Source organism: Trifolium pratense, linkage group LG1 (assembly GCF_020283565.1).
Source record: "Trifolium pratense cultivar HEN17-A07 linkage group LG1, ARS_RC_1.1, whole genome shotgun sequence".
NCBI classification, from domain to species: domain Eukaryota; kingdom Viridiplantae; phylum Streptophyta; class Magnoliopsida; order Fabales; family Fabaceae; genus Trifolium; species Trifolium pratense.
This window is the reverse complement of record NC_060059.1, coordinates 5,651,586-5,668,652: the sequence shown is the minus strand read 5'-3', so window position 1 is coordinate 5,668,652 and position 17,067 is coordinate 5,651,586. Positions and strand designations below refer to the sequence as shown.

Genomic DNA, 17,067 nt, shown 5'->3' with positions numbered 1-17,067 from the left:
TAGTTGTGATTGTGAAGAAGAACAAGTTCTAGTCCTTTTCATCCTAATATGAGTGCCGTCGCTAGTTGATTTGATTTCAGGGTTTCAAATTTAAAATCACAACTGGGCTTTAAAATCATCCTAATAATGTTCGTTCCCTTTATATAAAATAAAATAAAACAAACGGGCTTTGTTTGTGGACTTTATCTTCCTTTTACTATTGATGATCATTCATAATTGCTTGTCACTCAAGCAATTAGTATTTTATAATTTTTTTTACTATAAGATAATGTTCTTATTTAGAATTTGAACTCATCTTATAAAACGGTTTGTATAGTGTTATGGAAAGAGGAAGAAAAAACGGTTTGTTTTTTTTTTTTTGTGAGAAAAAAAAACGGTTTGTATAGTGATGGGAGTTATTTTTTGTAAACTTTTTTTTTTAATGAAATTTAATTTGGTCTCTTATAATTTTTTTAGACTCAATTCAGTTTTTGACAAAAATAAAAGGATTTAATTGATATGCACCGACGGTGTAAAATAATTTTACACTATCAATTAATATCAACCATATTTTTCGTCATATCACCCCACTTCACCCCACCTTCTTGATATGACATGGCAAAATGATAGTTGTTTATTGGACGATCGTGTAAAACTATTTTACACTCATATCAATTAAACTCAAAATAAAATTCAAATTAGTCCTTAATATTTTCATACTCGGCATAAATTAATTTTTTATGTTTTCGTATACAGCACAGATTAGTCTCTAATATGTGATAGAGACTAATTTAAAAAAAAAACAATCTATGGGCGGCTGAACTGGGGGCCAAGAAATTTGAAGCGGTAAAATGTATTTTCACTCTTTTTTATTACTAATCACATGGTTCATATAGGAGACATACTTTTTTTTTTTACCGTAAGGAGACAGACTTTTATTTTACCCAAAGTTTAGCCTCAAATTAAATAAAATCTTATAAAAAATTATTTCATCCAAAAATCAAACTCGGATTCTTTTAATATTTTGAATCCAATATCTTAGTTGATTCTTTCTAAACTCTTCATCCAATGTGGAACTTTGAATTTAGACTACTTTTTTTTTATTGTTAGCAACAAAACCAAAATAGAAAAGAGACTTTGAATTTAGACTACTTTTTTTTATTGTTAGCAACAAAACCAAAATAGAAAAGAGAAAATTAGGGACGCAAAAAAGCTATCCCATTCCCATCACTATTTTTAACCCCGTCCTAGCTAACATAATTTGCAGCCGAATTTCCTTCACGAGAAATATGGCAAAGTTTACCTTCCAATCGCTCAAGGGGCTGCTCCTACAATTCACTCATATAACTGTGGTAGATACGATTTAATTGAGCCAAAATATTGGAACGATGTCTATGACATTGACAACATGTAGAATTCAATAGTTTTTACTTTTTAGGATTGATATCTCTTTCCTATGTTTCATTATGCTATTATTTATTTGTTTGTTTCAAATGAAGATTTAGAAGCAACTTTTATCTAACTCCTACATTTTTTTATCTAACTCATCGCAAATAGATTTACAGCAAATTTTCGTTTTTATTTTAAAATATCGATCTCATATCCGAACAGTCCAATCTCAAATATCGAACAACTGTCTATCCTTGACTTCATGATTGCGTAGAAATTTCGACTGCCGTAAAACACCAAAATGTGATCCAATATTTAACAATCACATAGTAGACTAATAGTACACTAATGAGATGAGATAGTTTCATTTGTTCAAAACGCATGTCCCCAACAAAGTTTATACAACATACTCATATCAATAAATGTATAATAATCCATCAAAGGAAAAAGAATCACAATATCAATAGGGTACAGCCTATATATAAATAAATAAATAAATAAATAGATCTTGACAAGCAAATGACAAAAAAACTCTAACCTACTAAATTTATGTGAATGTGGTATGATTCATCTCTTATCTCTTGTATTATAAGTTTGTATAGCAAACCCTAAATCTAATTTGTTTTTCCTTCACTTTTATCTTGCAATTTTTATTAAAAAATAATAAAATTTTGTCCTGACTAGGATTTGAACCCACGACCCTTCAATGCAAAGCAATATTTTCAACCACTATGGCAAGTATATCAATTGTGATTAAAATTATGTGCAATAATTCATAAGTATCATCGATTTTCATAGGAAAGATTTCATACAACAATTAAACACCATCAAATTACATTGCATAATTTAAACAATTAAAAACTGATAATTAGAAATATAGCAAATCATCAAATTATACATTTTCTTAGTGTTTTATTTTTCGAAAAAATTTACATTATTTTATCCTAATTCAATATTTTTTTACTAATTAACTAAACATGTTAACCAATTTCTTAGTGTTTTTTTTTACGGAAAGAAAAAAATCATTGGACTTAAAAGTTACTTTTTTTTAACTAAACATGCTAAGAAAAATATATTTTTTTTATGTCTTTCTGAACTTAAAAATTTGTTCATGTTGAGGAGTATGGTTGATCGTATTATTGCAAATATATATCAAGGTGATATTTATGCAAATAGTAGTTGACTCCAGGTATATATCAACGTGACTATATTATTAATTACGAAAAAATCCCTGATTCACATTTGTTTCTTTTGCTAACAATGTATTCTAACCTTTCCGGATCAAAGAAGATTGTTTTCTGAATGAGTTTTGGGTGTTGACGATGGAGAAATTGAAGATGACAACGACGATGATTTAGAACTTGACATTCCATCAAATTTATTGATTCCAAATTCAGGTGATCATCTTGCTTCTATCGTTGAAAGCACATATCCCAAACTTTTACAAAACATGAACAATATAACGTGTTTCCAAAATAGAGTTATATTAGCTCCCAAAAATTCAATAGTCGACACAATAAATGATTATATGTTGGATTTAATTACTGGTGAAGAAAAAACATATTTGAGTTATGATACTCCACTCGCACAAAATGTAGATGGTCAAACAGTGGATGATGTTCATACTCCCGAATTTTTTAACACGATTTCTACGTCGAGACTCCCAAATCACAAGTTGAGACTTAAAGTTGGAGTTCCTGTTATGCTATTAAATAATTTGAATAAAAAATTAGGATTATGCAATGGAACAAGACTTATTATTACAAGATTGAGAAAACGTGCTCTCTTGAAGGAAAAATTATTTCAGGAAGTAATATTGGTGATCAGGTTTTCATACCTAGATTTTCTCTAACACCATCTGACGTAAGAATTCCTTTTAAATTTCAACGGAGACAATTTCCTTTAATGATTTCTTTTGCGATGACTATTAATAAGAGTCCGGGACAATCTTTAAAGCATGTTGGGATATATTTTTCGTCGCACGTGTTTTCACATGGTCAGATGTATGTTGCGATTTCAAGAGTTACTTCTAGAGAAGGATTAAAAATATTAATTATCGACGATGACTGCGAAAATACGACTAAGACTTCGAATGTGGTCTATAAGAAAATCTTATGTAATATATCTTCCTTTGTATGAATATTTATCCAAAATTATTCTTGAACTATCGTTTAAATTTACTCAAAAAATTTCATATACCTTATATTATTGCAATTATCATATCGTAATTTATAATTACATATCTTATGGCTAATTAGACCCGTGCACCGCACGGGTCGATGTTCTAATTATTCTTTATTTTTCTTTCTAAATCTAATAACAACGTGTAATGCATTTACCTCAAACTTATTTCCACTTATGAAACTCAGGTTGTAGTTGTTCCTTGAACCTTGTTAATACTCCATCAATTGCATAATCAAATGCATCCTTAATACCCTCAATCCCTTTGTTATATTTTGCATAAACCATCCTAGGAATGTACTCGATCACTTTTTCCCTCATTTTTTTCACCTCTTCTTTCGTGTAACTCTCGAGCACGGCTTTTACCACCGATGTCCCGTTTATAACTGCATTCCGGTCTATATAAACCGAGTAACTCCCCGGTTCATTAGGTAAAAAATTCTGATATTGTAAATATGCGGTTCGCCGCCAGAAAAAAACCGGAATCGAACCAGCAATCATACAATCGAAAATAGACCGGCGCGTGAAACTATCCCCTCTCGGCTGCAAACAAAAATCAGAGTCGAGAAAGGTTTCAGTGATTGCTGATGTGCCATCCGCGCATTGTGACCCAGCGCAATCAACGATGCGGCACGACCCATCGGAGTCACGACACTGATTCAATAGAATTGCTCTGAAATCATTCTTGAAGGCACGACGTGGAGCTCCGACGAAGCAGAAAAGCGAGGTGCGACGGCGATCGCGGACAAAGCTCTGCCATAGAGTGACATCAGAAGAGGAATTAGGATGGAATCCAGTGGGGTAGGGAACACCAACATCGAAATAGTCCCACGGGTTACGCTCTATGATAAGGCGCGTGATGTTTCTTAACCCTGGCTTGTTGATGCAACTAGAACCCCAATCTTCATCTTTGGCGCGACGAAAATCCCATGTGATGCGTCCCATTGTTATAAAATGGTCCCAACCGTTGGATTTTTTGTAATATGGTTGTTCTTGAAGCCACGTCAGCATCATCTCACAGTGATGATCGCAATCTTTTGTTGTGGAGGTGTTCATCCATAAATACTTTCCCACTGCGAGTCCAACATAGGATGGTATGTAGAACGCTGCAGCGGATTCTGGCTCTAAGGTTCTGCACTTGTGGTTAAGAATACGTTTATGGAAAATGATTTCTAAAACGAATTGGTCTGTCCAGTACCACGCCGGAAGAAGATTTTTCGGGATAATTCCAGCGAGTCCGGTTGCGCTCTGTCCTAATCCGTCATTTGATAGAGCATCACAGCGAGAACTCCATGGATTGAGATTGTCACAATTATCGAGGATTTCTTGGTTGAAGAATTTGGGAAGGTCGTAGACAAAAACCTTACCGGAGGCGCATTGATCGTCGTTGGTAGTGGTAGTGGGAGTAGATTTAGAATAAGAATCCAATACCATGGCATTTTGAGTGGCAGCTGTTTGGATTACGGCGCGGCGACTAGGAAATTGGTGGTGAGGGCGTGAAATTGAGGTGGGGAAGCTACGGAGGTTGAAGAAGAGAAGGATCTGGATGAACATGACGGTGAAGAGAATCCATGCGCGAGGATTTTGAAAGGAGAAAAGCGGTCGAAGTATTGCTATAAGAGAATTCATTTATTTCCGTATTTTTCTTTCAAAACAACAAGTTATAAAACCAAAAACAGATAAAGCGGAAACTATAAGACAAATAAGTTTTTCTCTCTTTCTTTCTCTCAAACCAAAAACACCCTAACCATGGCTGAGAGGCCTTCATCATATAAGCTAATGTTGAGACTTCTCATATGTCTCAAAGACCTCCTCCTTTCTTAGAATTACACACAGTAACCAATGAATTAAGGTGGGTTTAATTGGAATTATCTACATTTAGCAAATTTTCGTTTTTATTTGTGATGAAACAAATTAGCTAAATCTATTTGTGATGAAACAAGGCGGGTTTAATTGGAATTATGAAACTCCTAAATTTTTTATCTATCTCATCACAAATAGATTTAGCAGCTTCTTCAACAAATAGATTTAGCAAATTTTCATTTTTATTTTAAAATGTCGATCTAATATTTGAACAGTTCAATCTCAAATATCGAACAACTGTCTATGCTTGACTTCATGATTGCATAAAACACCAAAATGTGATCCAATATTTAACAATCACATAGTAGACTAATAGTGGACTAATGAGATGAGATAATTTCATTTGTTCAAAACGCATGTCCCCAACAAAGTTTATACAAGATAATCATATCAATAAATGTATAATCCATCAAAGGAAAAAGAATCACAATATCAATATGGTACAGCCTATATATAAATAAATAGATCTTGACAAGCAAATGACAAAAAAACTCTAACCTACTAAATTTATGTGAACGTGGTATCATTCATTATTCATTATTCTTTATTTTTCTTTCTAAATCTAATAACAACGTGCAATGCTTTTTACCTCAAACTTATTTCCACTTATGAAACTCAGGTTGTAGTTGTTCCTTGAACCTTGTTAATACTCCATCAATTGCATAATCAAATGCATCCTTAATACCCTCAATCCCTTTGTTATGTTTTGCATAAACCAACCTAGGAATGTACTCAATCACTTTTTCCCTCATTTTTTTCACCTCTTCTTTCGTGTAACTCTCAAGCACGGTTTTTACCACGGATGTCCCGTTTTTAACGGCATTCCGGTCTATATAAACCGAGTAACTCCCCGGTTCATCAGGTAAAAAATCCTGATATTGTAAGTATGCTGTTCGCTGCCAGAAAAAAACTGGAATCGAACCAGCAATCATACAATCGAAAATAGACCGGCGAGTAAAACTATCCCCTCTCGGCTGCAAACAAAAATCAGAGTCGAGAAAGGTTTCGGTGATTGCCGCTGTGCCATTCGCGCACCGTGACCCGCCGCAGTCCACGGTGCGACACGACCCACCGGAGTCACGACATTGATTCAAAAGAATTGCTCTGAAATCGTTCTTGAAGGCACGACGTGGAGCTCCGGCAAAGCAGAAAAGCGAATTGCGACGGCGATCGCGGACGAAGCTCTGCCATAGAGTGACGTCAGAAGAGGAACCTGGGTGGAATCCTGTGGGATATGGAACACCGACGTCAAAATAGTCCCACGGGTTACGCTCTATGAGAAGGCGCGTGATGTTTCTTAACCCTGGCTTGTAGATGCAACTAGAACCCCAATCTTCATCTTTGGAGCGACGAAAATCCCATGTGATGCGTCCCATCGTGATAAAGTGATCCCAGCCGTTGGAATTTTTGTAATGAGGTTGTTCCTGAAGCCACGTCAGCATCATCTCACAGTGATGATCGCGATCTTTTGCTGTGGAGGTATTCATCCATAAATACTTTCCCACTGCGAGTCCGGCGTAGAATGGTATGTAGAACGCCGCAGCCGATTCCGCCTCTAAGGTTCTGCACTTGTGGTTAAGAATACGGTTATGGAAAATGATTTCTGAAACAAATTGGTCAGTCCAGTACCACGCCGGAAGAAGATTCTCCGGTATAATTCCGGCGAGTCCGGTTGCGCTCTGTCCTAATCCATCGTTTGACATAGCATCACAGCGAGAACTCCATGGATTGAGATTATCGCAATTATCAAGAATTTCTTGGTTGAAGAATTTGGGAAGGTCGTAGACAAAAACCCTGCCGAAGGCGCATTGTTCTTCGTCTTCGGTAGTGGTAGTGGTGAGACTGAGAGTAGAATCAGAATCAGAATCTAATAAAGTGGCATTTTGAGTGGCGGCGGTTTGGATTACGGCGAGGTGAGTGAGGAATTGGTGGTGAGGGGGTGAAATTGAAGTGGGGAAGCTACGGAGGTTGAAAAATAGAAGGATCTGGATGAAGAGAACGGTGAAGAGAATCCATGCGCGAGGATTTTGAAAGGAGAAAAGTGATTTAAGTATTGCTATAAGAGAGGTTTTAGTTTTTGTATCTGAGATTTTAAACGGTTGTGATTTCGGTGACGAGGGAAGTGATTTAGGAAGCATGAGAAGTGGAAAAGAATTTCCGGCGAAAATGAACCGGAAATAATGGTGGATGATTTTTTGCAGGTGAAAAGTGTTTGCTTTTTGGGTTCGTGTGATGAATGTTGTTGTAGTAGTGGAGATAGAGAAAATAAAGAATTTAACTGACACGTGTCTGGTAAATTTACCGGCTGCACAGGAAACCGACAAGGTATTTTATGGAATCAGTGCAATCAGGGACGCGTGGCTCTATTTGTTGCGACTGTTATGCCTTCATATAAGCTCTCTCTGTCGTTTATCTGCATGTGTTCTACAATTTCATTTTGTTTGCTCTTATATAAAACAAAAAAATTTAAGGTTTTTCAGGTCAATTTTTTAGTCAGTTTTCATGAGATTAATTAATTTCTAGGCACATAATTTATTTTCTTTTGATACAAAATTTATTTTTTTATTCAAATATGGACGAAATATAATTTTTGTTTCAAAATATGGACCCGATTATATTAAATTTGAATTCAATACTATAAATGTAGCATGTTAAATTTAACCTAATTACCAGAGAACCGGTATTTGAATTCAATTCTATAAATGTAGCTTGTTAAATTTTTTGAGAAACTAATTAAGGTATTGTGCTCAGATTATTAATAAATTTCTTTCATGGCGAATTGTGCGGCAGAGTTGGTGTTTAAATTATGGTAAGAGCAATTTTTAATCAATTTTTACTTATTTTGGGACTAAATTATGGATTATCTATTTTTACTTATTTGGGACTAAATTATGGATTATCGGGATTTTTTTTGTGAACCAAAATATTAATTCCCAAAAAAAATCTCTTGGGTAAGAGTTTTGCACTTATTGTGGTTCTACTTGATTTATATGATTAATCTGATCTGATATTGGCACATAAAAGATATTGGGCTTTCATACACGAATTGAATCAAAAATATGGATTAAAAACATCAACGAAAAAAATTTCAGAGACTAAAAAGTGTGGAAAAAAATTTCATGAACTAAAATGAAAATTTTAAAAAATTATAGGACCCAAAAATATATTTAACCCTAACATACAAAATAGTGACATTGATGGTGGTTTTATTATAACTATTCTAGTTAGGATTTGAATTATGTCTAGCAAAGACTACAAAGCCAGACACTATATATAATATATTGACAACTTGTAAATCATAAGATATTTTAATTGAATGAAAATGTAAAATAAATTAATGTACAAAATAAATTATGATTAACTAAATAGAATATGATTGGAAAATAGTTGGGATATTGGGTCCATGATTACTATATTGAAAGAAGAAAAATTAGAGAAACTTTTAAGTACATGTGATGAGTTCATGTTGGAATGGCAACCAAAAAGCAATAGATAAAGTGAAAGTAGATTAGTAGAGACTTAGATAGTAATCAATTAATCGAGAATTTGCTAGCTATAAGACTATTTTCAAATTTTAAAATAAATTTTACAAGGAGACAAACAAATCAAGTTGTCCATAATGTTAGTATCCACATATTTGATTGGTTTTATCTTATATTCTTCTCTTTTTTTTTTTACATTCATCTTATATTCTTCTATTGTGATGAATGAAATAACATTCTTTCCGTAAAAAAAATTAAAAAAGAGACTCGTGTAATCATGCCACAATGTCAGATGAATATGATGATAAAGATTGTCTAATAAATTTAATGGCCTAAAGGTATATATTGTTCACAAAAAAAATTATTTTCTTTATACATTTGAACTTATAATAAGTAATTTAAAAAGTAATATTTTGTTCTTCAAATATAATATAAAATTCACACGCCATTCAATATATATATATATATATATATTATACATTAGAGTTTAATTGTTGTGTACCGTCAGTGTAAAAAAATTTTACACGTACATCTAATGACGTGTTGCCATATCATTTAATGAATGTGACACATCATGTATTTTTAATTACCATACGTGATGTGTCATTATATTATTGAACGCATGTGCAAAATAATTTTGTACTAACAATGCATAAAAATTAAATTCATATATAATTCACACAAAAATATAAAAGGAGTATTGTAAATTTGAACACGTAAACTTTTATGGTACTCGATGTGAGATTTGCACCTACATGACATTTTTTTGGTGATATTTGAATTAAGACTTTAATTATATCCACCGTGTGTGTCCAATAATATATCGACGCATCATGTATGATAATTAAAAACACATGATATGTCACATTCATTAAATGATGTGGCAACGCGTCATTGGATATATGTGTAAAAAAATTAGACTGACTGTACACAATAATTAAACTCGTGAATTAAAATGAATGTTTTTCTTAACAATATTTAAATTAAATATAATAAAATTTAAACATTATTAAATGGATAAAAATGTGGACCATAGTAATAATAAAATAATAGCTGTAAGTTAGTAATGCCCCAGTGGCCATGAAGCTGTATTGAAATGACCAAAAAAAAGTTGAATTCAAGCTGTATTGATAGGTGCAGCGGGTGATATGGCAACAAAACAGTGCGTAGCGTAGCGATGAGATGAGGCCTCAGACATCGTCGGTGACCCATCTGTCCCTTGTTGGACCATGGAAGCCACTAGTCTACAAAAACTATTTTTTTAATTCGTGCTTCCAAAAAACTACTAGTAGTATATTAGAAATTATAATTATAATCTTAATAAAAAAATTATTTTGTTTTTGAGAATAATTATTCAAGGTATTTCATTATAAAACCAAGTGAAAAATATAAAGTGACTCGTGATAAAAACCATAGACATTAGTCATATTACTAACAAAATTTTGTAAACGAATTTGTTTTGTGCCAGAATTTTAGGCAGAATCAAACTGAATGTCATATTTATTGGGCTATAGTATATAATTTTCACAAACCTCATAAGATATGCATTATTCTAACTTCTACCTTCACGACAAGCTCATATCTTGGGTGTCAGAAAGTTATCTGCAGACACCTCTTTTTGCATCGTCGGTCATCTTCGTGCTCGGATTTCGACCTCCAACTCAAAGCATTTCTTCCCCTGATTCATCAATGTGAATTCTCTACCTCTTTTTTATCTCTTAAGATAAAACTTGTTTTGTAACGAACATAATCGTGTAGTTTGCTTTTTTATACCGTGAATAATAATCATATAGATTTCTAATTTTTTTTTTGAATAAAAAACTGATTTCTGATATAAAACTGGTTTGGTCCAAGTTATATTTTTAAAATCAAATATTTCTAATATAAGACTAGGTTTCTCTCTTTCGAGTTATTCAACACGGATAATTGTCAGCTAATTAGGTGCAGATTTTTTCACTAAGTCATGGTTTGAATTTGAATGTTGGGTTTAAAGACTTTTGTTTTTTCAAATTTTGTTTCCCTTTTCAGTTAATCCTTGTAGCTAATTGAAACTCTTTTTGGACTAATTATGTTTATTTTTTCTTGACGAGTGATTTTATATCATTACTACGGGTCTTGACCCTCTTTCGTACCAAAAATATATATAATTCATTACTACGAATATATCTGGACTGGCCTTAGAGTCTGATAGTTGAGGGAAATTTCCCCTTGGACCATCGAGCAAGGCCTAAGTAAAGAACAATCAACGAAGACCAACTCTGGTCAACAGCCACGGTGTCTCCGCGCACTGTAATGTCTGACCACCGGAAGATGAGTATTAACTGCTCATCATTACTCTTCAACCGTTTTCCGGCAGTCACTTGATGGTCATAAATGTCATCAAATGTCTTGGCCCAGCGCTCGGGGCTATATATACAACTTTCACAATCCTCACAAGGTATGTATTCACTCACGATAGAAAAATTTTGCCTCACTCTCACTAACTTAAGCGTCGGAGCGCCTGTAGTTACATAACCCCCTCTACTTCATCGGGACTTGAACGGAACAACCCCGGACGCGATCACTCTTCTCGTTAGGTCAATAAGGAATATTTAAATATGTTCCATATTTCGAAGTATTCTGTAGAAAGAAAAAAAAAAAACATAGATTTCCAATTATTACATATCAGGTAGGGAGAGAAGTGAAGTGAATGGGACAAAAATATACACAACATGGTTTGGCAATGAATGTGTTGCGGCGAGACAGGATAAGTTGTGTCATGGCCACAACTTTGAAGCTCAAATAAAATCCACCGAAGTTTCCGACATAACACATGAATCATATCATTATATTGCGTTGCGTCATACTATATTAGGTACTTTCAATCATGGAAAAGGAATGACTAGCAACAAACTACTACGTACTTATGAAGGTTTACAAAATTACCACCACTGTGGAAGCGGAAGCTTCGGGGCTATTGTTTGGTTTGCTTTTTTAGAAGAAAATAGTATAATTAAACCAAGGGAATTGGGTCTAGTACAAAATGTTTCCCAAAAACAATCTTTCCTTTCTCCAATTTCCTTTTACTTCCCCTCTCATAATATTTCATTATTTTCACTCACTTTACTATAAAAGCTTATAGTAATATTTTGTGTAAAGGTTTAAAATGGTCAATGAAAAATAAAATATACAGAGATTTATACTTTTTTTGACAAAAAAAATATAGTGGGTGATTTTATATTTGGTTTTAATGTATAAATTTTTGAGTTAAACTATTGAGCAGCACAACGTTAAGAAGAAGGACAGGAGAAGATTAGTGACAATAGGTTTCTATTACAAACGGTGTGGAGCGGGGTGGTCCAACTACTAATGGTTCAAAATTCCAATCCTCCTCGCCAAAATTAGTGGACTAAACGGGTCGATCCAACGAGCTCTACCTATTTTGTCATCTCTAATCTTAATCCAGTCTTTAGTGAGACAACAAATTGTGATAAAGTTAATTTCGAAAGTTATCATATTATGTATCTGGACCGTGATTCCAAGCAATCACATTTTCTGTACAGTCGTGGTATTTATAGTCGTCCGATCAAGATCGGACAGTCATGATTTAAAAAACCGATCGTGATCGGACGGCTATTAAATGACTGCAAAAAAAAAAATCTACAGCACCAAATCCAATTCTCATGTCTCTCTAATTCAAATTACTATCCTCAATTTTTTTTTGAAAAAACCAAAATTATATATATATATATATATATATATATATATATATATATATATATATATATATATAATAAGTCTTCTCAGCACAAGACGTGCCAATTTGAATTGTACTAAAAACCAGCAAGCAAGATATAATAAGAAAATAATTTACTAATTTATTCTATCAATAATACCAAAGTTTTTGTGTCGACTTTTAATAATACCAACAATACTCTTGATTTTTTTAGTAGCAAAAGAAAAAAATTATTAACAAATTCACCGTAACATAAGACACATCTTTTTTTTAGCAACAAAATTTTTTTATTAACAAATTTACCATAACATAAGACATGTTATTTTAGCATAAGTTAGACACATAATGGCGCGAAACGCGTATGTCTGGCCCGCTAGTAATATATAAAAGTAAAATATTTTAAAAAAAAATTGAACCATAAAATATTTAATTTTTTAACAATAAAAGTAAAATAAAATAATTATTAGTAAAAATTACAAAAAAAAAATCATATAATAAAATATCGGTATGATAAAATTATCATGTATACATCAAAAGATAACTTTTTTTATTATTAAAAAAATAAAAACAAAAAAGATTATCCTTTTTTTTTGGCCAAATCTTATTAGTATCTACATTATATTTATATCCTATCTAAAAAAAAGATATGATTGTTGTATTGTACTATAAATAATAAACTGGCCCAAAATCTCCTAAAAATAAAACATAAAGTTTGACGCGAAGACATAATAAAGCGGCCACTGACACCCTAACCTTCTTCTCTTCTCTCAAACTATCTGTCCTTTTTCTGTCTTTCATCTTAACAACATTCAAACTCGTGTTCCACTTTAAACTCCTCTAATCTTCTCCTGTTGATTCCATTCAATTCCAATTGCCCCCCCTGAATCCATGGAGAACACAGTTGTTAAACTTCGATGCCAAAGGATTGGTTGCGATGCTATGTTCACCGAAGACGACAATCTCGATGGTTCCTGTCAATACCATGATTCGGTAATTTCTCTCACTTTTTTTATGATATCTAAACTTGATCGTTATTGTTCTTGAAATAAATTATGTTTTTGTAAATTGGGTAGAGTTCAAAATTGTTTTTTTTTTAATCGGTAGAGTTCAAAATTTGTTATTTATGTGGATTCAATTTAAATATCTTGTTTTTGTTGGGCTTATGATTTTGACCTAGTATATCATGTTATGTTATGTTATGTTATGTTATACTCACACATGATGTTTGACCAAGGATCCCATAAGACAGTTACAGTAGTAGTACTTTAGATCCATGGAATCATTAATTTATGTAATAGCTTCTGCCCAAGTTTATATGAGCTAGGGGGTGATTTGTTGTCTTATGATTATGATTTATGACGATGACAATTGAATTAATTAAGCTGCAAAAAAATCAATCTCATTGTTTTTTGCCCTTGCCTTGGTAAACAAAATTAATTACTATAAAACTTGCATCATTAGTTACCCTAGCTTATTGGTTATCATTGCCAATTACTTGTTTTTCGGTTAAGAAAGAAGTTTGATTCCTGTCTCATTTTTTTAAGTCCCTTGTTTTTTCTGTTAACCCTTTCTTGGTTAATCAGGCTTTATGTCATAGTTCACTTTAGGCCTAAAAATATGTTGGGCTGCCGATGGTTGTACTCAATTCAGTTGCGTTTGAAACTGGACATGTATAGACCATATAATATAGATTCGTGAATTTAGAAAGAGATTTATAATCAACATGTGTTGGGAAGGACACTTGGTGCCATAAGTGTGCCATAACTAGTGTAGTATTTTTTTGTGTTCTTTGAATTTGTGAGCTAGAATCCAATATTAGGAAATTATCAATGATTCCATGCCCAATAAAAAAACAATTTGCTTTCTTTGTGAGTTGTTAGTTTTGACCTGTCGATAATAACCAACTTGTCATTCTTTGTGAGTTTATATTATTTTGTTGATTTATCATTCATGACTGTTGTGGAATCTTACCAATTCGCTTTCCTTTTGGCATGTTTGGGGCTTGGATTTGTTGTGGCCTGTGGGGGCATCTTGATTTATTCAGGGAGTAAGTCCAATCCTATTAATCTATTTCTTCACATTTTTTCTTTTGGACAATGATCAGATATGACTTTTACAATTGATCATAAATAACTCTTCTTTATTTTCCAGCCTGTATTTCATGATGGGATGAAAGCATGGAGTTGCTGCAAGAAAAAAAGTCACGATTTCAGCTTATTTTTACAAATTCCAGGGTAAGAGATCTCACCCATATGTTCTTTTTCTCTGTTTTAGAAATTCGAATTTAGAATAAATAGGATTTGGTCTGTAGTTAACTGGTCAATTAAGGGTCCATTTTTATGAGAATGTATTGATAGAACATAGAGTCGGTTTCTTCTTATGGAGAAAGTCGAGCCATAAAAATGGCTAGTCAAAATTTGCATTGTAGAGTATGGATGTTTTGCACTAAATATCGTAGACTTTATTTTCCACGTATGCCTGGGTTGGTTTCTACTAGTTCACATCTACAAAAATCACTTATGAGTCTAGTCTTTACTGACTTATCTATTTCAAGAACAATGGACTATATTCAAAATCTCTAATCATTGTGACTTTCCTTTTTATGCATCCATTCTACACTATCAATTCATATCTTGAATGTACTTCTCATGTCTTAAAATTAGTTACCAGTGACTTTGACAGTTGCACGCAATAGATTATTGTGAGGCTTGTTTGTATATGTTCACCACCTGTAAAAGGATCACTTACATCAACATGGTGTAAAACGTAATATATATTCATCTCTTAAAGATGGAGAGTGTAGGTGTCCCCGTGAGCTTAGCTCAGTTGGTAGGGACCTTGCATTATATATGCAGGGGCTGGGATTCGAATCCGGGACATCCCACTTATTCACATTAAGGGTGGAATTTCTATCTGTTAGGCTACTTGACCCCCAAAAATGAAATATGGAGAGTGTAGGTTTTATTAGAATTAAAAGGGAGGCTAGTGTAAATCAAGATTTTCTTAGGAGAGGAAAGTGTATTTTACTCGAGAAATAATCACACTTGTCTATTCCTTTTCATATCATTTAAAAATGCCATGCATTTATTGATTAAAACTTTCTTTATAATGAAGGTGTAAGAAGGGAAAACATACGACAGAGAAGCAAGTAATTGCACCGGCTAAGAAAAAGCCCGTGCCCCCTCCAACTGCAGCTGCAGCTCCCTCAACCAATGGCTATCCATCGATGAAGGACTCTTGTTCTAGGTGTCGGCAGGGTTTCTTTTGCTCAGATCATGGTAATCATGTGTAACAGCTTTTGGCACTGTCTTAACTCTTAAGTTCCATTTATTTTTGTGTAATCCCTAAATCATGCTTCCCAAGTTAATTTCTCTTCTACAATTCATCTATTTTTTAGGTTCACAAAGCAAACCTGTAACTATTGTTGAAGAGAAACCTGTAAATCTTGCTGGAGATGCATCTGCAGAAAACAATTCAAGCCTTGAGGTTCCAAAACTTCCTAAAAAGATAGTTGGTATAAATGAGCCGCAAGTATGCAAAAATAAAGGATGCGGTCAAACTTTCAAGGAAAAAGATAATCATGAAACTGCTTGCAGTTACCATCCTGGCCCTGCTGTTTTTCACGACCGGATGAGAGGGGTTAGTATTATATATTCCACTGAATATTCTTACTATATTTTGTAGTTGTGATATGTCTCTGACTTATGATTTTCATTTCCATATTATCTTGCAGTGGAAGTGCTGTGATGTTCATGTAAAAGAATTTGACGAGTTTATAACCATTCCTCCTTGCGCAAAGGGATGGCATAATGCCGATCCAGTGTCCTGATTGGCGAAGATACCAATAAAGAGGTTCTCTATCTGCAGTCGATGTTTTCTTTTATCGAAATGGAAAAGGTGCTGTTGACTGATAAATTAATTTGTCATTAATTAGAATAACATAACCCCCTTTAAATTTATGTCCCTCATCCCATTTCAATTGGTCAAGCTCTATAGTTAACCTTAAGAAGTCACTCCATGAAATTGCTGTGATGGTGTAGGTCCTGTAGGATGTGAATTTGTTGTCATGTGTTTATTGAATTTCACAATCTTCTTTTGCATGATCAGTTTGGACTTAATCTGGAAAATGTACCATGGTTTCGAACATCGAACATGTTTGTTTTGGTTTTAAAGATATTGTCCTTTTTTTTTATATATATATAAGCAGATATTGTCCTTGTTAATTGGGGACTTCATTATTCAACCTTAACTTCTTAACTGCAAATTGTGTGCCAAAATAAAAGTGTACGAGTGATGAATTTGAAAAAATCTCAGGTGATACTTTGAAGTTTCAAATGTAATTTATGTCAAAATTACGGTGACGTACCATGATTCCGTTGTTCTCATCATATGATTTTATATTTTAAGAAACTGTTCAAGAAAAGTGTTCAATAACAAAGAAAAAGATATTTTATGTGA

At 33.3% G+C, this 17,067-nt stretch overlaps 3 protein-coding genes across 3 annotated transcripts; 1 reads left to right on the top strand and 2 right to left on the bottom strand.

The window, feature by feature from the left end:
* Positions 1-3,669: 3,669 nt before the first annotated feature.
* LOC123902698 (xyloglucan galactosyltransferase XLT2-like) lies at positions 3,670-5,216 on the bottom strand. Its single transcript, XM_045952485.1, has one exon. The coding sequence runs from the start codon at positions 5,176-5,178 to the stop codon at positions 3,715-3,717; it is 1,464 nt and encodes a 487-aa protein (XP_045808441.1). The 5' UTR covers positions 5,179-5,216; the 3' UTR covers positions 3,670-3,714.
* A 555-nt stretch (positions 5,217-5,771) lies between these two features.
* On the bottom strand, positions 5,772-7,941 carry LOC123902697 (xyloglucan galactosyltransferase XLT2-like). The gene has a single exon (XM_045952484.1). It carries the CDS (start codon positions 7,548-7,550, stop codon positions 6,009-6,011), a length of 1,542 nt encoding a protein of 513 aa, XP_045808440.1. The 5' UTR covers positions 7,551-7,941; the 3' UTR covers positions 5,772-6,008.
* Positions 7,942-13,296: 5,355 nt separating this feature from the next.
* LOC123902651 (cysteine and histidine-rich domain-containing protein RAR1) lies at positions 13,297-16,852 on the top strand. The gene is made up of 6 exons (XM_045952431.1): positions 13,297-13,599; positions 14,654-14,656; positions 14,761-14,843; positions 15,724-15,887; positions 16,007-16,248; positions 16,343-16,852. The coding sequence occupies exons 1-6, from the start codon at positions 13,498-13,500 to the stop codon at positions 16,436-16,438; spliced, it is 690 nt and encodes a 229-aa protein (XP_045808387.1). The 5' UTR covers positions 13,297-13,497; the 3' UTR covers positions 16,439-16,852.
* The last annotated feature ends 215 nt before the right edge of the window (positions 16,853-17,067 follow it).